The sequence below is a fragment of the Phoca vitulina genome, unplaced genomic scaffold (assembly GCF_004348235.1).
Source record: "Phoca vitulina isolate PV1807 unplaced genomic scaffold, GSC_HSeal_1.0 scaffold15, whole genome shotgun sequence".
In the NCBI taxonomy this organism is placed as follows: Eukaryota; Metazoa; Chordata; class Mammalia; order Carnivora; family Phocidae; genus Phoca; species Phoca vitulina.
The window spans coordinates 26,738,525-26,762,253 of record NW_022589718.1 but is presented as its reverse complement, the minus strand read 5'-3'; the positions used below and the strand labels follow the sequence as shown (position 1 = coordinate 26,762,253).

The following is a 23,729-nucleotide window of genomic DNA, read 5'->3' as shown; positions in this document are numbered from 1 at the left end:
GAGCGAACGGTGCATTCCTTCGCCCTCCTCCCTCCCACCTGGTCCCTCAGCTCCCCTCCTCCGCCCCCGCCCCGGGCTCGGCCCTGCGCCCCGGCTCTCGCAGCCGGACCCGGGAGCTGCAGGGTTAAGCCCTGGAATGTGGCGGCGAGGAATGTGCATGCAGATGAGCCCAGCGAGGGGAGGGGCGGACGGAGGCGGGCCCGGGGCGGGGCGCATGCTAATCGCACGCAAATGAGGAGGCCCGTCGCCGCCGCGGCCGCCGCTCCGCCGAGCTTCCCGGATCCGAGCCCAGACGGCGGCGGCTCGGGCAGCCTGGGCGCCGCGACCCTCGGCGGCCACAGGGGGACGGGGAGGAGGAGGAGGAAGAGGCGGAGGCAGCGGCTGCAGCCGCGAGGAGGAGGAGGAGGAGGGTTCGCTCGCCAGCTCCGACGCAGACATGGTGGACTGATCCCCGGCGGGGCCGAGAGCAGGGTTTCCTGAGGCGCCCCCCGCGCGTGGCCCCGCCGCGCCCCGCGCCCCGCAGCCCCTCGCCGGCGCCCGCGTCGGGTGCGGCGGCCGGGCCGGGCAGTCACGTTCCCGCCGCGTCCCGCGCCCGGTCCCTATGGAGGCGCCGCTCGCCGGCGAGGCCGCCGACCATGCCTAGGAGGGCCGGGAGCGGGCAGCTGCCGCTACCCCGGGGCTGGGAGGAGGCCAGGGACTACGACGGCAAGGTCTTCTACATCGACCACAACACCAGGAGGACCAGCTGGATCGACCCCCGGGACAGGTGGGCGGCCGGGCCGCGGGTGGGCGCGGGGACCCGCCTCAGAAGCGCGGCGGCGGCTGTTGTCCCGGAGATCCGGCCGATCGGCGGCGCCCGCGGCGCGGGGGGCGTGGGGCGTGGGGCGTCGCCGGCCCCGGAGTGCCGGGAGGGGTCTCGGGAAGGAGGTTGGGGACCATCAGCCGGTGAGGAGCCCCGGAGGGGCTCGGTTGGAGCCGCCCCTTCCAGGGCCTCTTTGCCCGCTCCCTTCCCGACTCCCCCTGGGACCTTTAGACACTCCCGGCCCGGAGGGAAGGGTGGAATTTGGCGCCCCGGGCTGGCACTTCGTGTCCCGTTAACGGACCCCGAGGAGCCACCTGAGCCTTGCCGCGAGCTCGCCTCCGCCTAAAGTGGGCCAAATTGGAGCTGGAGGGTAGCTTCGGCCTTTGGAAGGCGGGGACGGGCCGGGAGCCTCCGGGAGAAGGCCTAAGTGCAAGGTGGGGAACCAGCCGACCAAGCCACCTGTGGCATCTCTCTGGCCGTCCTTGGCAGCCAGCCTTGACTGCAAGTTCTTGACGGGCCACCGGTCAGGCGGGAGGTCCTGGGCATGGCGGGGGGGGGGGGGGGCCCGGCACCCTTCCTCGCCGGGCCCTGGCGGGGGGTGTTACTAGCTTTGCCCCTCAGGGTTTAGAAACGCTTTTTTTTTGGGGGGGGGGGGAAGGGTTTGGTTTACTGCTTACTCTAAGTCTTCACCTGAAAACTTGAACTGAGTCTTAGATCTTGAAAAGGCAGATTCTGTTTTGAAGAAAGAAGTGCAGTGAACATCGAAACGGACTTGAGCTTAGCATGATGTCTTGTAGTTTTCAACACACACTTTTTAGTCCTGCTTGGAGGTAAAGTGGAGAAGCATAACCAAATCATCGTCCAAGGAGCTGAGGAGCTGACATTTCGCCTCATGTTCACAAATGTTGGAACTCTATCTCATCTGTCTTGTTACCCTTACAAGGAAAATTTCTGAAAGTTGGACCTATTATAAGAATAATAGGAGATATTCCTAATTGTAAATTTGTAAATTGGCCATTAAGGAGGCGTTCCTAATTGTAAATTAGGGGTTTATAACCTTTAAGGTGCTTCTATTACCCCTTTTCTTAATTTGAAGTTGAAATAGTTTCGTACTTTATGTTCTTAGTGAACTTTTATCTTAAGAATATTGTTTTTTGAAAGCTAGTAAAGAGTAATTATAAGAAAGTCATAAATGGCATTATAAATTTATGGAACAATCCTTATTAAATTATCCATGAAGGTATCAGTTTAGGTTTCCCTTCTGAAATGAGAAAAGGCACCTGTGCTGAGGTTCTCTCTTGCCACAGCCTGGCCGCCTGTTGCTGGCCTGATGAAAGTCAGGACAAGCATCGCACCTTCACAGTTTCTCCAGACATATTAGTTGTTGTCATAAACTTCACGCTCCAGGTCAGTTACTTGACTTATGCCCTTGCACTTGAAACTGTTTAACAGATAGTAAATGTCAGCGATGATGGTGTGCACCGAGCAGTGACTTCTAAGGCACCTGTATAAATATTTGACTTTTACAGTTATGTGGTAATTCTGCTTTCTCATACTTGGAGTTTCAGGTTCTTGAAATTGCAGTGAATTCTTGAAATTTTTAGGCATTTCAGATTCCCTTCATTTTGCATGTTCAGTTATATCGTCTCATTTATATTTACCAACAAAGATTATAAAGAACATGTGATGCCTGGGTAAAACAAATAGAAAGTGAGGTAAGATATGACTTGGCTTATCCGTATCACTACTTCTTAAACAAGTTAAGCATGCCTTTTACTTTAAACTGTTAATGGATTAACAATTATTATGAACTCTGTTTTCAGGAAACTGGGTAGCCAATTCATTTGATGTGGATAAACAGTTTTGACTAAGATGACTTGTTATTATTCCAGTTTTCTTTGAAGCAGTTAGATCTTTAAGTATTTGGAAATAGAAATTTGGTTATAAACATTTCTGGATCTCACTATGAGTGCTAAAAACTTCTGTGAGATCAGGGTCATTGCTGACATACTTAGTTTAAATTTGATTCTGTTTTCTTTTAGGGCAACGAAGTGACTGTAGGTCTTGCTAAATTGTGTGAGAGGATATTTGGAACAACTATGAACTCTAGTCAGTTTTGTTAGACACTTACCAAACATATGGAAAAAGAGATGTTACACAGGCCAATTGGAGTGTGCCCATTCTTCTACAGGATCAAATTACAAATCCTGGAAGAAGAGTGTCTGGATAAACTGTGGGTATGAAGTACCTTTGAACTTTTAAAGTCAATTAATTAAAATGGTCACGATGACTTACCCAGTTGTATTTATGTTAAGAAAAATTCTGACGGTCTATCAGAATTGGTGAAGTATTTCTTTTTTTTTTTAAAGATTTTATTTATTTATTTGAGACAGAATGAGAGAGAGAGAGAGAGAGCACATGAGAGGGGGGAGGGTCAGAGGGAGAAGCAGGCTCCCCGCCGAGCAGGGAGCCCGATGCGGGACTCGATCCAGGGACTCCAGGATCATGACCTGAGCCGAAGGCAGTCGCTTAACCAACTGAGCCACCCAGGCGCCCTGGTGAAGTATTTCTGATTGTATAGATATATATGCAGATTTAGTGGTGGGGGGGGTAGTGGAAGGCTGGAGGCTTTTACAAGAACGTAATCTTGTTCAATAAGCAGTGGTTTTAGAATACTGAAGTATTAAAATACTTTTAAGCTTTTGGAGGTAGATGACCTAATGCAAACTTTGCTGGGACATGATTAAAGCTTTTATTGCCCCACCACTTATTAACTGAGTAAGCTTAGCTGAGTTTGTGAGTCCCTCTAAACCTTCGTTTTCAACTCTGAGATGAAGATAATACCACGTACCTCATAGGGATGGTTTGGGGTCCCTAATTACGGCCCAGCCAAATAGTACTAGTGGTGGTGCTGTCATTCCACTGCAAGAACTGATTGGTAGTTCAGGTTACCCCTGGACATAGTGGATGTACTGGCGCCTATTTATTCTGTCTTTACTGTGTGGCAGTCACTGGGCTAAGCTTCTTAACCGTGATCTCATTCTGTTCTCCCGTTAGTCCTATGAGGTGGTGCTATTATTATCTTCCAGTTACAGATGAGGAAATGGAGTCACAGAGCCATTGCCCTTGCTGTTAAAAGGGGCCAGGATTTGAAGTGAGACAGTTTGACTCTAGAGCCTGTGTCCTGTGTCATTCCTTTAGGGCGCTGGAACACCTGGACGTGCGTGCTCAGGGGTTTTTGGGTGGAGTAGAACCTCTTTGCCTAAGTGTTGATTTTTCAGGCTGATTGACCGGTCTTTGTTGGTCTTCAAAGGTTCCTGTTAACTTTTTGTGATTCTTAGATCCCTGAGTTAGCCGCACGTAGGGTCTGGTTCATGAATGCCTTGGGAGTAGGGTTGGCCGCCCACCAGGTTGACCCCGTTGAACAACAGTGCAGGGCCAGGTAGAACTTGGAAATTCAGTGTACTCTTGGGCACATTAGAAGTTCTGTTTGGGGAAGAGTTAAGGGCTCTGTCTCGTTCCTGAATAGATTACAATTTTACTATAGTGGGCTTGACTTTGCCCTCCTCCTCCCCCCTCACCAATCCTGAGGAAATCTCCCTGTCCATGATTCCTTGCCTCCTACTCCCACGCCCTCACAGTGGATCAACTGTTATTTTGGGGGTCTACTCCCTCCCTCACCTCTTATTTTGCCCACCACGGACAGCCTTTGAGCACACCAGTTGGCGTTTATGGTGGCCCATAGATCATGGCCAAATGGTGTGGTGCGTAAAAAACACCCCCTACATTCAACATCAACATAGGAGAAAAAGGTGGGATGGATTCATTGCCTCTGAGAGGAATAGCGGGCGAAGGTGGGCAGGCCTCAGAGACTGGGTGAGTGGTTGTACAAACTCTCAGTAGAATTCTGCTCATTTTCTGCCCTTGGATTGAATGTTATCCTGAGATACAATAATTTTGTCTAGTTGAATGTAAAAGATTTACCACCACACAAAAACTTGCTAATAGACATACTCTTTGGTTTATGGCTAGCATCAGATATTGAGTGACCTGTGTGCTTTCTAATTGAACGGCAGAAGTTCTGGGTGGGGTGGGAAGGGGAGGGTGACAGGAGGAAGAGGATGTCAGCTGGGTATCCTTGATGGCTGAGCTAACTCTTGGCTCTTTACGCCCAGTTTATGGCACGTGATTAGGATCTGAGGAACTCTGTATTGTCTTTCAAAGTCAAAGCAAGTAATTTTGCTAAACCTACTGCTAAAGTGTAAATTCCTCAAGAGACCTAATTGCTTATTACTGCTTTCTGTGTCCTTTGTAGATGGTAGATGTTAAATGAATGTTGGTTAGGTCAATTAATGAAGAAAGTTGTTAAATTAATGAAAGAATGCTAGTTGAGCTACTCTCTTCCAGTTCCTTATTGTTAACGCTTTAGAAAAAATTACCCATATCCACCACCAACCAGAGACAATCGATTTTCCAGTTAGATTAAAAATAATGAGAGAACTAAGCTGCTACATTTTGACTAATAGTATAAATATGGGAATTATAAGAGCAAAGAAAACAAAATCAGCCCTTACAGTCTTAATCACAACTGCCATTGTCATAGATTGCCGGAAATCATTCCTCTCCAGCCGGCTGAGTTTGGGTGCCAAGTAGTTACTGTGAATTATTTGAGTGATTATGGTTTTTGAAGTGTGGAGAGGTTGTTAAAGAAAGGTTTTGTTTTGTTTTGTTTTTAATCACTCTGGGAAGTACTAATTTAAACTCAACTGTGCTGTCTTCCAAAAATTCCCAAAGAAGTATTTCATGTTTTCAACACAGTTTGCTATAGTGCTTGCAGGAGGGAGCAGCAGTTGCTTAGTATATGACTAAGATTTCTCCTGTGACTTTAATAGTCCGTAGTCAGCAGTGTAATTTTGTTGGAAGACTTAGGGCAGCACTTGTTTTTTCAGGAAAGACTATTATTTATGAATTTTTTTTTTTTTTTTAGCTGCAAATCACTGAATTGCAAGTTACCTAGTCAACCCTTAAGGCTTGTGGCCTTCCAGTGTTTTAAGTCTCCTGTAGGGAAGCCCAGGTGAGCTGGGAAGTGTGGAAGCTGCCCTGCAGCCTGACAAGATCCTGCCCTGCCTGCTTGTGGGACTTGGAGATACTGCCTTGTGAATGGCACGTGCTTGCTTTTCTTGCGTAAACGTCAGGAGGAGAGAGACGCTGCCATGCAAGCGGGGCGTGGCCAGCTTCCTTGTGCTGATGGGGGAGTTCTTGAAGTGAGCCTAATACGACGTCAGATCCTTGAGATAGGGCCTGAGTCTGTGTAGGCTCTGGCCCTATGAACTTGATTAGAATTGGTTGACCTGATTTCTTGGTAGAATTGTGGGCTAATTTCTTCATTTCTGAAGCTCTGTTATTGGAAAAACGATCACGGAAGTATAGAGAATAGGAAAGGGGTTTTTTAAAGACAACAGTGTGTATGTAAGTTATGGACTAAAAATGATTTACCAGATATATAGGCCCACTCTCTTCAGTGGCTTTTTTTCCAGTTATTATTTTATTTTTTATTAAGATTAAAAAAAAATCACATAAAATTCACCATTTTAAAGGAACATTCAGTGGTTTTTAGTATACTCACAACGTCGTGCAACCATAACCATTATGTAATGCCTGAACATTTTTATCACCTCAAAAAGAAACGCTCTGTCCACTAAGAGCTCACCTTCCATTCTTCCCCCCACCTGCTGCCTTTGGCAACCACTAATCTACTTTCTGTCTTCATGGTTGTCCCTCTTCTGGACATTTCGTGTAAATGGAATCATGCAACTGTGTCCTTTGTGTCTGGCTGCTTTCATTTAGCACAGTGTTTTCAGGTACCATCCATGTTGTAGCAGGTGACAGAACTTCATTCCTTTTTATGACTTTGAATAATATTCTGTTGTACGGATATACCATATACACTTTGTTTCTCCATTCATCGGTTGATGGGCATTTGGGTTGCTACCTCCTTTTGGTTGTTACGAATAACGCTGCTGTGAGTGTTCATGTATAATTTTTGTATGAATATATGTTTTCAGTTCTCTTGGGTAGATCCCTAGAAGTGGAACTGCTACGTCACATGGGAATTCTATACTTCTTGAGGCTCTGCCGAGCCATTTTCCATTCCCACCAGCAGTGTCCGAGGGTTCTAGTTTTTCCACATCCTCACCAGCACTTGTTGTTTTCAGTTTGTTTTGTTTTGTTTTAAGCATTTCTCCTGGGCACGAGGTGGTATCTGACTGCGGTTTGGATTTGCCTTTCCCTCTGCCCAGTGTTTTGCTAGCCTTACCGTGACCCAAGCTTCCCGCCTTTATTCTAGCCTTGTAGCCCTTCCCGCTCTCCCCACCTTTTTGTGTCCTCTCGCTTATTACCGGACCAGGAAAAAGTTAGCTAAGAGACATCAGTTCTGTTCAGTCTCACATCGCTCTTCCCTTTCTCCCCAGTCTCACCGCTTTGAATCAGTGTAACACCGAAGTTGAGGCTATAGGCTTTTCCCCAGTTTTTACTGTGCCAGCCCGCAGAATGCCTTGGGCTCTGGGAGGCATGAGGACAAACAGGATTGCACCCCAGCTCAGCTTGCTTACAGCTTAGTTTGCATAATCACCTTTAAAAGGTGAAAGAAAATGTGGGTATCGTCCATTACATTTTCTTTAGATATCCCTTTAATTCAGCCTAAGGGTGGGGAGGAGTGGTGAGAGGAATTAGAGGTAGAAGACAGTGCCAGAAAACATATTAACTTTTGTCTTCATCCCAAATACAATATATTTTAAGAGGCCTACATGTAAATCATGGAAATAATGAATTATAATGTATGTGTATATGTATATAACCAGCTTATTAAACATGATTTGATGTTTAAAAGCTTTTAGTTTAGCGACATATGGTAAGGATCAAGTTCATTTTTATTAATTAAAAAAACAAAAAACAAAAAAACACCAGTTGGAGAAAAGCTGGTAAAGACTGCCTTGGCCAGGTGATCAAGGTGAATAGCGACAGTGATAACTCATGTGGACGTCCCCTTGATGTGATGTGATGACAATGACACTTTGTGGTCTTCCTCCCCCAAACTATCATAACCCTAGTCTAATCATGAGAAGAACACCCACCAAATCTCGGCAGAGGGACATTCTACAAAATATCTCACCTGTACTCTTTAAAAAACTGTCGTGATTCTCAGAAACAAGGGAAGTCTGAGAAACAGTCCCAGCCAAGAGGAGCCCAGGGAGACATGAGGACTAAATGGAATATGGTATCCTGGAGAGGAGCCTGGAACAGAAGAAGGACATTAGGTACAAGCTAAGGAAGTCTGGAAAAAGTATGGATTCTAGTTAATCATAATATATCATTCCTGGTTCATTAATTTTAATCAACATAACATCCTGTTAGGGGAAACTGAGTGTGGGATATACGGAAACTCTGTACTAAGTACATTTTTTTCTGTAAATCTAAAACTGTTCCCCCGCAAAATAGTTGATTTTAAAAAGATTACCAAAAAAACACACAAAACAGTTGGAAGTGTTTTTCTTTAGTCAAAATGTGACTGCGCTATGTAATTATGGGTTTTTTTGGTATACTTGAAAAGCAAGGGTGGGCAAACTAGGGCCCAGGGGCCAAATCCCAGCCTGCAGCCTTGTTTTTATATAACCCTCCAGCTAAGAATGGCTTTTACATCATTAAAGGGTTGTAAACAAACAAACAAAAACAAAGAAGAATATGTGACAGAGATTGTACGTGGCCCACAAAGCTTAAAATATTTACTCTGGCCCTTTACAGAAAAATTTTGCCAACCTCTGATAAAAAGTGAGATGATAGTCTTTAAAAATATTTTATATTGGGGCGCCTGGGTGGCTCAGTTGGTTAAGCATCTGCCTTCGGCACAGGTCATGATCCCAGGGTCCTGGGATCCAGCCCCGCATCGGGCTCAGCGGGAAGCCTGCTTCTCCTTCTCCCACTGCCCCTGCTTGTGTTCCCTCTCTCTCGCTGTGTCTCTCTCTGTCAAATAAAATCTTAAAAAAAATATTTTATGTAAACATTTAGAAGAAGTATTGAGCATACATGATAAAATGGTATGTTTTTATCAGTCATCATTGATCATTTTTTTCACAAAGAACCTGGGCTCTAGGCACCATGTAGTATAATGATGGATCAGACACGGATGCTGAGATTGAGGAGTTGTCTTGCTGATCTTACTACTTTTCTTTTAATGCAGCATGTCACATAAAGTTTTCCAAACCCGTTCTTCTCTGAAGTAGCTGTAATTGTACGTAGGGACCTGAAAAAAAACAGGCAAAACTGAAGTTCTGGAGATATCATAGTTGTTTACAGTTTACTATTGGAGGTACAAATACAGTAATCGGTTTTGATGGTTGGAAACACTGATTTTCCTGTGACAGATTGATGGTGTTTATAAAATCACAAAGTTGGTGATGATGATCAAGTAGAAAATGAGGCCATGTATTATCTTTATAAAGCAAGTGCCTGTCACAGTCAAGCGTGTTCCAAAGATGCTGTGAAAGGCTAAGATTGTATTACTCTGTGACTAATTTTTCCAATATTGTTAGCCCTGATGCCAGTAAAGAAATCATAGTTGTGGGGCGCCTGGGTGGCTCAGTTGGTTGAGCATTGAACTGTTGGTTTCGGTTCAGGTCATGGCCTCGGGGCCCTGGGATGGAGGCCTGTGTCAGGCTCTGCGCTTAGCAGGTAGTCTGCTTGAGGTTCTCTCTCTCCCTCTGCCCCTCCCCTCCTGCTCGCTCTCTCTAAAAATAAATGGATAAACCTCTAAAAAAACAAAAAGTAAAAGGAAAGAACTCATGGTTCCGAGAGGCCAGTGCCGAGCAGCACTGAAAATGGGGCCCCTGGGAAGTGGGGCATGGCGGGGTAACAGAGCTCAGCTTTGGGGACCGTGCTTTCACTCCTGTGACACTGGAGGAGTCGCGTTGGTCCCGACAGAGAGTTGGACCAGAGGTGTACATTTAACTTACTTTGGTCTCCATGGCGGCAGGGGTAGGGAATGGAAAGAAATGGGGACGTTATCTTGATTATCAAAATAGCGACTGATTTTTAGCTAAAGAGTGTCCCTGCTATTTCTGTAAAAAGGGGTGTGTCGGGATCGGGCAGGCAGAGAGGCTTTCCTTTGGTTCGACTGTTGCTGCTTCTGCACGAGCTGCTTTTCCAGCGTGGCCGCGGCGGTCGTGATCACTGGCTCTGACCGTGACCGTGAGTGCCGACAGCAGTAGTAAACATTGACGGACAGCGATCTGTGCTCTGCACTCCTGATTAAGATTCTGTCTTTGTGCTAGACTGTGGAATGTGTTGTGTACTTTACTGACATTGCTCCATTTTACGAGAAGGTAATTTTATTAAGTGGCACTGATAGTCAAGTTTAAAGCATGGGAGACACAACTTTTACTGCAAAAGACAGCAAGAGCACGCAGTTTCACGCAGCGCAAAACTTTATTCTGCAGTTTTCCTTAGTGGTACGGTTTTTCATAGAGATACATGGAAAAACCAATCTTTTTTTTTTTTCCATTGAAACTGTGACAGTGAATGAATGTGTGGAATCCGTATTGTACGTGATATCCCTGGGTTGTCAGTTTTGTCTGCTTATAGGTCTAGGTGTGTTCATTTCTGGCTGGTCTTTTCCCTTTCTGTGCCAATTGTCAGGGTGTTTGAACTTGTTAGAGGTTTACTTTCTCCCCTCATTGCCTCCCTTTCCCCCTTTCTGCTAAGTGGCGCAGCTCATGACATTTCTCTTAGGACCATATAACTATAAACTGGTATTTAACTTAGGACCGTGTAACTATAAACTGGTATTAATGCCTTGGTTTGCTGTTGCAGATCCAAAGGCTGTAGGGCTGACTCGATTGTCTAATACCCCTTTCAGCTTCCCCCCCCGAAGGTCTGCCTTTAGATGTATATAGATGCATTCTTGAGAGATTTCCTAATGTCTCATATGTAGGAGCATCTGTGTGTCTGCATCGCTAATGTTCTCATAAAATTGATTTCAAGTCAGTTGAGGATGGAGACTTGCTTTGCATGTGCACCATTCCTTTGTGCGATCTGCTTAGACTGCCTGTTCCCCTGGGGCACTGAAGAACACCGCAGAGCCCCATACCCATATAAACGAAATGTCAGTATCTGAAGGACCTTTGCCTTCTTCCAGCAGCCTCCATAATCTGTCCCCAACCTACTCTTAATGACTTGACCCCCTTGTCACTCACTCATTCATTTGTTCAACCCTTCATCAAAGATTTGCTGAAAACAGTTAATGCCTAACATACAACTTGGGGACATGGCACTGAATGGAATAGGTAAGGTCCCTACTTATATGGATTTTTATATTCTCGTTTAGGGATGACAAATTATAAAGGCAGTAGTGAATGTGTTTTGATGAAAATAAACAAGGTGATGTAATAAATGGTGTCAGTGGGAGCTAGTTTGGGTGCAGTGGTAAGGAAAGGCCTTTCTGAGGAGCTGACTTTTAAGGGAGATATCAGGATAAGAAAGAGCTGTCCAGGGCGCCTGGGGGGCTCAGTCGGTTAAGCATCTGCCTTCGGCTCGGGTCATCGTCCCAGGGTCCTGGGTTCAAGCGCCGCCTCGGGCTCTTTGCTCAGCAGGGAGTCTGCTTCTCCCTCTCCCTCTGCCTGTTGCTCCCCCTGCTTGTGCTCTCTCTCTCTCTCAAATAAAGAAATAAAATCTTTAAAAAAATTTTTAAAAATATATATATAAAAAAGGAAGAGCCATCCGTGTGAAGATCTGGGATAGCCCAGGCAGAGGAAAAGCCTAGGCGGAAGCCCTAGTCCTGCTCTGTCCCGTGTGATAGCTGCTAGGAATATGTGGCTATTTAAATTAATCAAAATTAAATAAAGTTAAAAATCTCCTTTCTCAGTCTCATTAGCCACACGTTAAGTGCTCATGAGCCACATGTGCAGTATAGAACATTTCCATCAGTGCAGAAAGTCCTCCCGAGCCCCACTGTCCTAAAGTGCTAAGGAGGTTGGTAATGTTCAAAGAGCTGAAAGGCAGCCTGCGTGGCCACAGTGTAGAGACCCAGTGGGACAAAGGTCTTGTGAGATGAGGCAGAGACCTGGAAACGGTCTGCCAGGTATGCCTTGTAGACCATCAACGTTTTTAGGGCATTTGGGAGCCACTGGGCAAGTTTTAAGTTGAATGGAGGAATGGAGGTGTATATGTGCATGTGCGTGTGTGTTCCTGCTGTCTTTCCATAAAGGGAACATTTCTTTGTAAGACCTTACCCATTTTTCACAAGCTATCACCACTCTGTGGAGGAGTGGTAGAAGCCATTGCGATGAGATAATCTAGGTGAGAAACCATTAGATCCTGAACTACAATGATGGCTTTGGCAGTGGAGAGCAGTGAATGGATTGGGATGTTTTTTAGGTAAAAGGGAACGAACTTGCTCGTGCTTTGGCTGTGTGAGGCATGAGGAAAAGAGAGGAACGAAGGATTTGCTGATACACAGATGGGGAAAGACCAAGGGAGGAATATGGTTGGTTGGTATGCAGTTGGATCAGTAATCTAGAGTTGAGGTCTGAGATGCCTATTACAACATACACATGGAGATATCCAACAGGTGGCCAGAAACAGAGTCTGGAGTTTGGAAGACAGCTCAGAGCTTGAGATAGTAAATTTGGGTGTATGTAGATAGTATGTTTAAATGGCGGGATGGGATAAGATCCCTGGGAGAGAAGGAAAAGAAGAGATCCCAGGATGAAGTACAGGCCTGAGGCTCAATACACTTATTTTTTTGGTTTGTGAAACCTCGTTCCAGCGAAGGTGATTTACTTATTCTCATTGGAACATCCCTTATACTTGATGGCGACAAAGATGACAGTGATGATGGTAGAACTACCATCTGTGGAGCCTTGCTCGTAGGTCATCTCAGGCCCCACCAGGGCACGCGCACTGTCTGTCTTGTCCACTGTTGTATTTCAGTGTCTAATTCTGTGGGAGCTCCTAATGAGTATTTATCGAATCAATGAAACCTTTGATAAGGTACCATTATTGCCCCCATTTTAGGAAACGGGTTAGATGGGGTTAACGGGTTAGGTGACTTGTCTTAGGCACAAAGCTGTGATGCAGTGCTGGCGGAACTTGACCATGTCTCTCCGACTCCAGAGCTGTGCACGTAACTACCTACCGCCTCTGACAACTGCTGGAAAGAGCCCTGGGCCTCCTGTTGGGGTTGGAGGTCCTAGCCAGTACATAGCGAAGCTTCAACACGTGGAGCTTCCCTTCACAATTTAGCCGCATGTAGTCTGCCATCGCCTTAATCCTTAATCCTGTACGTGTACTGTGTTTGCACTCTTCAGATTGAACTACTACTTTTTCAGAATTTATTTTTTATTTTCCCGGACAAGTTGGTAGGCTCTGTTTGGTTAAGTCATGCACACTGTTCCTTATTCATGCCCCACAGAGGGCACCCAACACCATGTCTTGCGCATGTTTGGTACTCAAGTAAAGCTGAGTTGATTCTGTCACTTCTGCCTTATTCCAGCGCTTTAAGTTCTTTCAGAGGCTGAGATCCGATATGCTATAAATCCTCTTTATCCTTGTCTTCTGGTTCTAAAAACCCTTTCTTTGACCTTGTACCACAGTCTTCTCCCAATGCAGGCTTCTGTGGGACTGTCACCTTCCCAAATGTGCCCTACACACCTGCATCCCTCCAGGTGAACTGATTATTAAGAATGGAGAATTTTCAAAGCATAAAGCTGAGCCCCAGCTCTTCCAGATTCTTTCCTAGAGCTCTCTCTTTTTCATGCATTTAAACCCTGATGGGCCATCCATTGTCTGAAAATACTGTGGTTTTACCAAGTGTGTGTAAATTACAGACCTTGATTGGAATTATTTTTTACTTTGACTCTTGCAGTTGAGTGTAAGTCTTGGGGGAACAATAATCTCTTTCTGTAAATTGCCATGTTATATTTTGCTTTACACTGCTTAGATTTGGATTCAAGCGCTAGCCTTCGTAAATGGGAAGTGATAGAAACTAAGAGTGAGTGTGGTGTTTTTTTGTTTGATTTACTTATGCCATGAAATTTACCTGGAAGCATACAAGCTGTCACTAAAAGAGTGGTTGTAGAGGAACCACGTAAGGTGTATATTTTTTCTCCCTGTCACAAGTTGCTGCACTTTTATTTGTCTTTGTGAGAGCTAAACAATGTATTGTGTATCTGCTTCTGTCTGGAAATCTAGTATTCTTACATTTCTACTTTTGACTTGGTTTGAGATCCAAGTTTGTGAATTTTAATTAAATGCTTAGATTATGCATGTGAAAAATCTTTTGTTCCTGTGTTGCTATGAGCAACAGTTGTTAAAGTTAACCTTCCCTTTTTCAAAGAAATAGTGGACAAATAAATATATGCATTTCGTCAGGTTAAAAAAAGGTCTTCATTTAGTGTTGCGAATGGTCTGCTTATAAAATAAATTGTTACTATGACCATGATTATCACAGAGAAGGGAAGAATGCAGTAGAAGTGAATAATCATCTGACACATTGACAAAACATTCCTAAAATACTATTCAAATGAGGAAAGACTTTACGGGGCTACAGCGAGTAGCCAAGCGTTGAGTCCTTTTAGTCGGAGGCCGTCTGACTGCATTTACTGTTGTGGCTGAAAAGAGGCTGTGTGTGTAGTGGTTTGCGTAGAAAAACCATGACTTATATGAAATTTCCCAACTTCCTTCCTTCCTTCTTTCCTTCCTTCCTTTCTTTCCTTCCTTCCTTCCATTTCTTTCTTTCTTTTTCTTTCTTTCTTTTTCTCTTTCTTTCTTTCTTTCTTCTTTCTTTCTGTCCTTCCTTCCTTCCTTCCTTCCTCCTTTCTTTCCTTTCCTTTTTTTAATCTTGCGTCTCGTCTCCCCACACCACACTATCTCATTCTTAAAGGCTTCTTTTGTCTTGATAGTATTTGTTTCATTGCTCGCCACCCTACTTGAGTCTAAACTTCGCTGACTCCTGGTGATTGCTTAGACTTGCTATTTGGTTCTGTTGTGTGATTTTTGATTATACTCCTTTGTGCTGTTTAAACTAGCAGTGTTTACCTAAATTAGTGGTGGGAGCAAAGGACTCAGGTTGGCCCATTTGAATGAAAATCCAGAGAGTTGCCCTGGCCCCGTGGTGAGCCTGCCGGATGGATTTCCCTGAGCTCTCGCTCCAGAAGGGCCGCTAGGAATTTGGGCGGACCGGGAAGCCAGCTCCCCGGTTAGAGGCAGGAGGGCTGGGAATGGCCGGCTTAGGGATTTATAGTGATAATGGAATTAATTCTCCCTCCGAGAATCCAGGACTCAGGGAAGAGAGAGACGCTCTTTGTCCTCCTCCTACTTTCTTGCCTGCCTCTGCCCAGTCCGCTCTTGAGAATGAACCCCGGAGCTCCAGTCCTTTACATGGTTTGCAGGAGGAAAACAGAACTTTCTCCTTCAGGATTTCAGCACCTCCTGCGGAGCTCCCCACCTTTAGGAGAGGGTGTCCGGCCCCTCATGCTAGCATCTCCGTAGCTGTACGCTTTGTAGGTCGGAAAACAGGGGTTTTTTAAAAAAAACAAAGTCTGTTTTTTAATTCTGAAAATTTAAATTGGATTTTTATTTTTCATTTTTGGTTAAGCTACCAGTTTTTAAAGCACGATAGAGTGTTAGAATGCTAAATGTGTAATGTATTCTGGGATAAGAGTCGGAATTGAAAATGAACATGTAAGTATTTGAGAAGGATGTTCATTTAACCCATGCTTCTTGTATGCGAAGTTCATTTCCTTTCCACTGTTGTCAGTTCTTGTTCCAAGGTCTGTCTTTAACTCCTGGATTCTTTATTCTGATATTCATCCACAGTGATAATTATATAGTTCTTAAACAGTCTATCCAAAGAACTTGAATTTGTTTGTTGGTGGGTTTTTGAAGTAAGTCACAATGGAAATAGGAATCATCCAAACATCTGGTTTCATCAAGATACTGGAGGTGATGTCCTATCTGCGGAGATGAAAAGTTCCTTTTGCAAGTATAGAAAGGATGTTTTTACTACTTTAAGGTTAACTCTAAGTTAATTAATAATTTCAGGACTAAAAGAAAACAGGTAAGCTGGTTTTCCTTTTCTGGCCTTAAAGAGGGAAATGAAGAATCAGTTGGAAAACCAGTTATTTTAGAATTTACAAGGTCAGCTGTCTGAAAAGGTGTGTGTGTGTGTTTGTGTGTGTATACATTTTACCGAAAAATACCTTATTCATGTTGGATAATCATGGTACATAGAAATGAAATACTGTGAATTGATAAAGATGTAAGGGTGCTAAAAAAAAAAAGATGTAAGGGTGCTGAGATACAAAAAATCCCTACTGCGGTCCCATTTGAGTTAAAGCATGCACACGCTCCTATACATGTCTACATTCTGATACTCGTCAACTGGAATAGTTTTGAGCAAAGAACTTTATTGGCAGTTACTTCTGGGGAACAAGACTGTGGTTGGGGAAAAGACTTGTGTTTTCTGTAATTACTTCTGGGCCACTTATTATTATGTACATAACTTACTACTTATTGAAATAAAACTCCTCTTTACAGATAAGAAAAAGTTCAAATATTTTATGACTAAAGAGTATTTGTTTAAATCATAATATCTGTAAATTTCCATTCATATTTAATATTGTATAATTTTTACCTTGTCTGAATTCTGGAGGAAATTCTCTTAAATTCCTCTGGTATAAGATGGATGGAATAAATAAAACACATTTATTAATTTATTAGTGTTATTTATTAATGTCATTAAAACTAACATTGTGGAGGAAAACAATTTAATTGTTGATATGTATAATTTTTGCTGATGATTGTTTCCCAAATATAGAGGTAGAAAAATGTCTATGATCTGTTGGTTGTCAATGGAGAGAACATTTTTAATATCAGTATATTTTAGTTTTGCCAGGTAGATAGTTTATTATACTGTTACCTCATTTAGTTAGAAAATTAAGTTTAAAAAAGTTCCATCATTGGGGCGCCTGGGTGGCTCTGTCGGTTAAGTGTCTGCCTTTGGCTCAGGTCATGATCCTAGAATCCCAGGATCCAGCCCAGCGAGCTGGGCTCCCTGCTCAGCCCGGAGTCTGTTTCTCCCTTTGCGCCTCCCCCACGGCTTGTATTCTCTCTCTCTCTCAAATAAATAAATAAAAATCTTTAAAAAAATTGAAAATAAAAAAAGTTACAACATTTTATGCAGTGAACATCATCTAAACATGAGGTATCTTTCTTCTGTTTCAGTGGGGACTGTTCAAAGGCAGTTGGCAAACTATGGCCTGGAGGCCAGATTCTGCCTGCACCTATTTTTTTAATGGCCTGTGACCTAATGGAGGGTTTTACATTTTTTAAATGTTTGAAAAAAAATCCAAAGAAGAATATTTTATGATGTGAAAATTACATAAACTTAAAACTTTTGTGTCTGTAATTTAGTTTATTTAATTCAGCCACACTCATCCGTGGGCATACTGTCTACTTTCAGACTATAAAGACCGAGTTGAGTAGGGAGACGGAGACTCTGTGCTCCCAAAGGCTACAACATTTATTATCTGTCCTTTTTTACAAAAAGTTTGCTCAGCCCTCAAATACGATAATAATAAGAGAAAGTAGGGATGCATTTCTTTGTGGAAAACTGTAGATTACATTGAGTCTTCTTGATAAATCATTTAACTTAATAATTTGGCCTGACTGATGCATGTGTACTGGATCTGTGTGTGTGTGTGTGTAAACCAGCTCACCTCCTTTTCTTCTTTTCCTTACTTGACTTAAATTTCATTTCGCTCTGTTATATTTTTGTAAGCCACCATCAATTGAGCTCTTAGAATTGGTAATCATAATACTATCTCAATTATTTATTGAGGGCCTTTGATGTGCTAAAAGTATGGTAGGTGTGCTAAATATATTCTCATTTAATTATCATAGCTTTTTAAAAAAACTGTGGTCAGAAACACATAATATAAAATTTACCATCTTAACCATTTTTTAGTGTTCAGTACACAAGTATTAACAGCATTTACATTGTTGTTGTGTCACAGATCTCGAACTTTTTCATCTTGCAAAACTGAAATTATATCCATTGAATAGCTCCTCTGTTCCCCTCCCCCACAGCTGACAACCACCACTCTTCTGTCAGTTTCGAGGACTTGGACTTGGATACCTCATCAAAGTGGAATCATGGAGTCCTTATCTTTTTTTGACTGGTAGTTCACTTAGCATAATGTCCTCAAGGTTCATTCATTCATGTTGTTGCATGTGACAGGATTTCTTTCTTTTTTAAGGCTGAATAATATTCTGTTATATGTATATACCTTATTTATCCATTCATCTGTTGATGGACATTTAAGTTGCTTCCATTTCTTGGCTATTGTGAATAATGTTGCTATGAACATAGCTGTGCACATATCTCTTTGAGACCCTGTTTTTAATTTTTTTGGATATATATCCAGAAATGGGACTGCTGGATCGTATGGTAATTCTATTTTTAATTTTTCGAAGAACTTCCATAGTGTTTTGCATAGAGGCTACACCATTGTACGTTCTCACCAGTGGTACAGAAGGGTTCTAATTTATTTACATCCTTACCAACATGTGTTATTTTCTGTTTTTTTGTTTGTTTTAATTTTTTTATAGTGGCCATCCTCATGGGTGTGAGGGTGGTACCTTATTGTGGTTTTGGTGTGCGTTTCCCTGATGATTACTGATGGTGAACATCTTTTCATATGCTTATAGGCCAGCTGTATATCTTCTTTGGAGAAGTGTCTGTTCAAGTCTTTTACCCATTTTAAAATTGGGTCATTTCTTTGTGTTTTTTTGTGTTGAATAAGTTCTTTATATATTCCAGGTATTAATCCTTTATCACATATATGGTTTGTAAATATTTTCTTCCAGTTCATGGATTGTCTTTTCACCCTGTTGATTGTTTCCTTTGTTGTGCAGAGTTTTTAAGTTTGATGTCATCATATGTGTCTATTTTTGTTGTTGTCTGTGCTTTTGGTGTCATAACCAATAAATCATTGTCAAATCCGATAGGAATCTTTTCCCCTATCTTTTCTTTTAGGAGTTTTAGTGTCAGGTCTTATATTTATATCTTGAATCCATTTTGAGTTAATCTTTGTATATGGTGTCAGGTAAGGGTCCAGCTTCATTCTTACGTATGTTTTCCCATCATTTATTAAAGAGACTACCCTTTTCCCATTGCGCAGCCTTGGGACCCTTATTGAAGAGCCTTTGACCATAAACACAAGGGTTTATTTCTGGGCTTTCTTTTCTGTTCCTTTGGTCTATATGTCTGTCTTTATGTCATAGCAATTTTAGCAGGATAGCTAATATTCTCCCTATAGATAAGAAAACTGAGGTTTTTTTTTTTTTTTAAAGATTTTATTTATTTGAGAGAGAAAGAGAGCACAGAGGAAGAGGGAGAGGGACAAGCAGACTCCCTGCTGAGCATGGAGCCCGATGTGGGGCTTGATCTCAGGACCCGAGATCATGACCTGAGCTGAAGGCAGACACCTAGCTGACTGAGCCACCCAGGCACCCGGAGAAAACTGAGGTTTAACTAGAAGTTGGGAGCCAGAATTTAACCCCAGGCTTTCAGTTTACACAGTGTGCTAACCTAGCTTGTCACTTTTCAGAAATCAGAATGTCGTTAGTACTTAACCAAAACAAGAAATATCTGAAGATGGAATGTGTTTCACTTTTGTGAATGACCGTGTGTATGGAAGTATATATGCATGTTTCCTGTGTCTCCTGCTAAATTATAAACTCATTGAAAGTTGGAATGAAAATTTTTGCTATGTTTCCCAGCACTGCATATATCACCTGATGGGTAACTAGAGGTTGGTATATACCTATAGGAGTGTGACCTAAATTATAAAATAATGACCTTACATTTATAGAGTGTTTACTATGAGCCAGGGGCTCTTCTAGGCTCTCCACATGTCTTATTTAATTCTTACTAAAACACCTTGAGGTAGATATGTTCACATTCTGTAGTGGTAGCCTCCTAACTTTATTTCCTTGTTTATTCAATTATATGAAAAATTCTACCACCTGACCTATCTTCGCTCTCTTTCCTGGGCTCCGTAGCTCCACTGTTACTGTGATCTTCCGTCTTTAGGGGCTAAATGAAGTCCTCCCGTCCTGGTAAGACGTGGAAGACGCCCCATTATTTTAGCAAGTCAGGACCAGTTAGCAATTTTTTCCCTTTATTTTTAAAATTTTCTCAGTTTTTGATTAGGTAATTATGTATTACAAAATTCAAGAACAAAAAGATAGTAAAAAGTAAACCTCCTTCCCACGCCTCTTGGTGCCCCATTTCTCTCCCCAAAGGGAGAGACATCACTCATCATTCTCTTGTATATTGTTCCAGAGATATTCTTTACAGAAGCAAGACTGTATGTGCACATGTATGGTTCTACATATATCTTAGCTTTGTATTTTTTGATACAATTGTAATACCGTTTTACACCTTGATTGCTTTCCTCTTAGTATGTATTAGAGATTGTTCCATTCTGTTGCATATAACCTGCCTCTTAATACTCTATTCTGTGAGTGTACTGAATCTTTTTGAACCATTTCTTCATTGATGGTCATTTAAGTTCCTCCCCGTTTTGTTTTTCTGTTACAGCCGTCCTTCACTGATACTCACTGTGTAAGTTTCTTTAGTACAAGTGAGTTCCTAGAAGTGGAAAGGCGGGGTCGTTGATATGCGTTTACAGTTTTGATAAGTTGCTCTATCCTGCTGTCCATGGAGGTTGTACCTGTTTCTACTTCCGGCAACTTTCAAATTAGTGCCTTTTCCCCACACCTTTGCCAAACATTATGTTTCAAAACATTTGACATGTTTTACTAATAAGAGAGATGCAAATTAAAACGACAGTGAAATAGCATTTTCCACCTATTATGAGTGAGATCAAACATTTTTTCACTTACTTAAAAGCCATTTATTTTTCTACTTCTGTGAACCAAGTCTTCATATATATTTTTTAAAGATTTTATTTTTAAGTAACCTCTACATCCAACGTGGGGCTCAAACTTACAGCCTCGAGATTAAGAGTCACACGCTCCACCAACCGAGCCAGCCGGGTGCCCCAAGTCTTCATATTCTTTCTTTTTTATTTTTTTTTGGTCGGATCATTATTATTTTTATTACTGACTGTAAACTTTATATTAGGCAAAGTATAAAATCAGTGGGGCAGAAATGGATTATTTAAGAAATGGTACTGGCTCAGTAGGCCATCTGTATTAAAAAGTACAATTTGGATTCCTGTGCTTTCCCATACACAAAAATTTGTACATTGATTAAGGTGGAAAATCAGCATGGAAAAACAGATTTTAAGCTACTAGAAAATTATAGGTAGGTAGGTATCTGTGTGATGCAGTAGTGTGGACTAAGAAGTCCAGACTGTTTAGGAAAAGGTTCATACGTTTGACGACAGAAAAAATTTGACATGCCAAAGGGCACAAATAAAGTTAAAAGACAAAAGAAGTGGGAGGCAGTGTTGCATATAACCATAAAAAGTTAGTAGCTTGATTGAGGGCGCCTGGGTGGCTCAGTCGTTAAGCATCTGCTTTCGGCTCAGGTCATGGTCCCAGGGTCCTGGGATCGAGCCCCGCATCGGGCTCCCTGCTCAGCGGGGAGCCTGCTCCTCCCTCTCCAACTCCCCCTGCTTGTGTTCCCTCTCTCGCTGTCTCTCTCTCTCTCTCTCTCTGTCAAATAAATAAATTAAATATTTAAGAAAAAAAAAGTTAGTAGCTTGATTGAATAAAGATCTGTTAATTCAGTAAGTACATGAGAACCCAGAAGAAAGTAACAGCCAGTTCTCAGAAAAAGGAAACAGGCTCATCAGTGAATGTATGGACACGTCTTGATTTCACTAGTAAGCAAAAAGGGAGATGCAGAGTAAAACTCCAACGAAATACCATCTCATTTTCATCAGATTCACTAAAATTAATAAGCCTGATAGCATCAAGTGTGGAGAGGATGTGGGGTATGGGAGGTTCTATCACTGCTGATAGAAACGTGGGCCAATAAGATCCTAAGGAGAGCAGTTGGCAACGTATGTCGGTTTAAACCTTTGTATTCCTGTGAGTCCAGGGTTCCATGTGTCTGCCCTGGAGCAGCTCTTGCATATACGTACAAGCAAGTTCACTGTAGCATAATCTGAAAAAGCTGAAAATTGGCAACAACCCAAATGTCCATCAATAGGGGATTGTAATAAACAACTTTTATGGTTTAGTTGTATAATCGAATGCTATACAGCAGTTAAAATAAATGAGCTAGAATCTTCTTACATATATCAACATAGATAAATCTTGATGACAGTGTTTAGAGAAACAAAGCGAGTTTCAGAAGTATATATATAATATATCACTCATGTAAATTTTTTTAAAAACCCACAAAACTGGAGTATATAGACTTTGTGGATACATATGTAGGTGGTCAAGATTTAAAAACAGGAATGATCCACCCTGACATCAGGATAGTAATTGCCTCTGAGGAGGGAAGGGTGTGAGGGGGGTCTGTCCTCAAAGATACCAATATTCTTTATATTTTTAAATCTGAAGGCAAGAAATGGCAGCCTACCATTCCTTAAATCTTGGTGTTATACACAGGATCTTCATTTGTCTCTGTATTTTTTGATATACTTTAAATACACATTTTGAGTTTTTCCACATGCCTTTTCACTATGTAGAGATAGTTTATGCTTTAAGCTAATAACATAATGAATTTTATTAATTTAATGAATTTTATTAATTTGGATTTTGGTATGAAACCCACTGAATCATTTAAAAAGTGTATTGCTGGATTCTGTTTTCTAATACTTTATTTAGGATTTTTACATTAATATTCATGAGAGTTGTCTCATTTTTTTCTTCCTCTCTTTTGATGCTCCCTTTATTAGATTTTGGTTTCAGTGTTACGCTGACTTCCTAAAAAGAATTTGGAGCAGTTCGAGTATCATCAGAATTGTGTGTTCCTTGTAGTTTGGTAGAGTTCATGTTTATAACTTACTGTATGTATTTGATATCATACTTTGCCTGAAGGGTTAGTTCTTGGATAACTGTTTTGGTATCTATATGGCTGATTGGGTTTTTGTCCCTGTCTTCAGGGATCAGTTTGGTATTTCTGTTTTCCTGGAAAATCACCAGTGTTTCAAATTTATTGGACAAGATAATCCTTTAATGTTCTTTTCTTTTCTACTACATCTGTGGTGGTTTTCCTGTTCTCATTCATTACTTAGTGTATTTGTGCTTTTTCTTTCTTTTTTTTTTTTTTTCTAGTTCGGGTCAGCTAATTGCTCAGTTATTTGGGTATTTCTTCTGTTTTTTTTTTTAAAGATTTTATTTATTTGACAGAGAGAGACACAGCGAAAGCAGGAACACAAGCAGGGGGAGTGGGATAGGGAGAAGCAGGCTTCCCGGTGAGCAGGGAGCCCGATGTGGGGCTCGATCCCAGGACCCCGGGATCATGACCTGAACCGAAGGCAGACGCTTAACGACTGAGCCACCCAGGCGCCCCTGGGTATTTCTTCTTAAAGTAACCAGCTGTTCAATTTATTCTTACTATAACTACTCTTTTTTTAATTCAGTACTTTTTGCTTTTTTCTTTATTCCTTCCTTTTGCTTTGTTTTTCATTTTTTTGTAACTTCTTGAGATTGCTTATTTTCCTTATTACTTATTAATATTAGCAGTGAAAGCTATGAATATTCCTTGGATCTCATGTGGCTCAGGACATACTACCCCAAAATATGGCACACTCCTTAATCTATCTTAGTCCTCAACCATTACCCACTCTTCTTCAAACCTAGCATGAAAATACACAGGTCTGATTGCTTCTTTGGGTCTTCCATTTCCTTATGAAGGCTTCCATGTCACGTAAAACTTATTAACTAA

At 42.1% G+C, this 23,729-nt stretch overlaps 1 protein-coding gene across 1 annotated transcript in view; it reads left to right on the top strand.

Annotated features, from left to right (window-relative positions):
• The first annotated feature begins 542 nt into the window (after positions 1–542).
• WWC2 (WW and C2 domain containing 2) overlaps positions 543–23,729 on the top strand; it is a 202,904-nt gene continuing 179,717 nt past the window's right edge. The window contains exon 1 of the mRNA XM_032413686.1: positions 543–766. Within this exon, the coding sequence (XP_032269577.1) occupies positions 636–766 (131 nt within the window). The 5' untranslated portion in view covers positions 543–635. The remainder of the gene's footprint in view (positions 767–23,729) is intronic.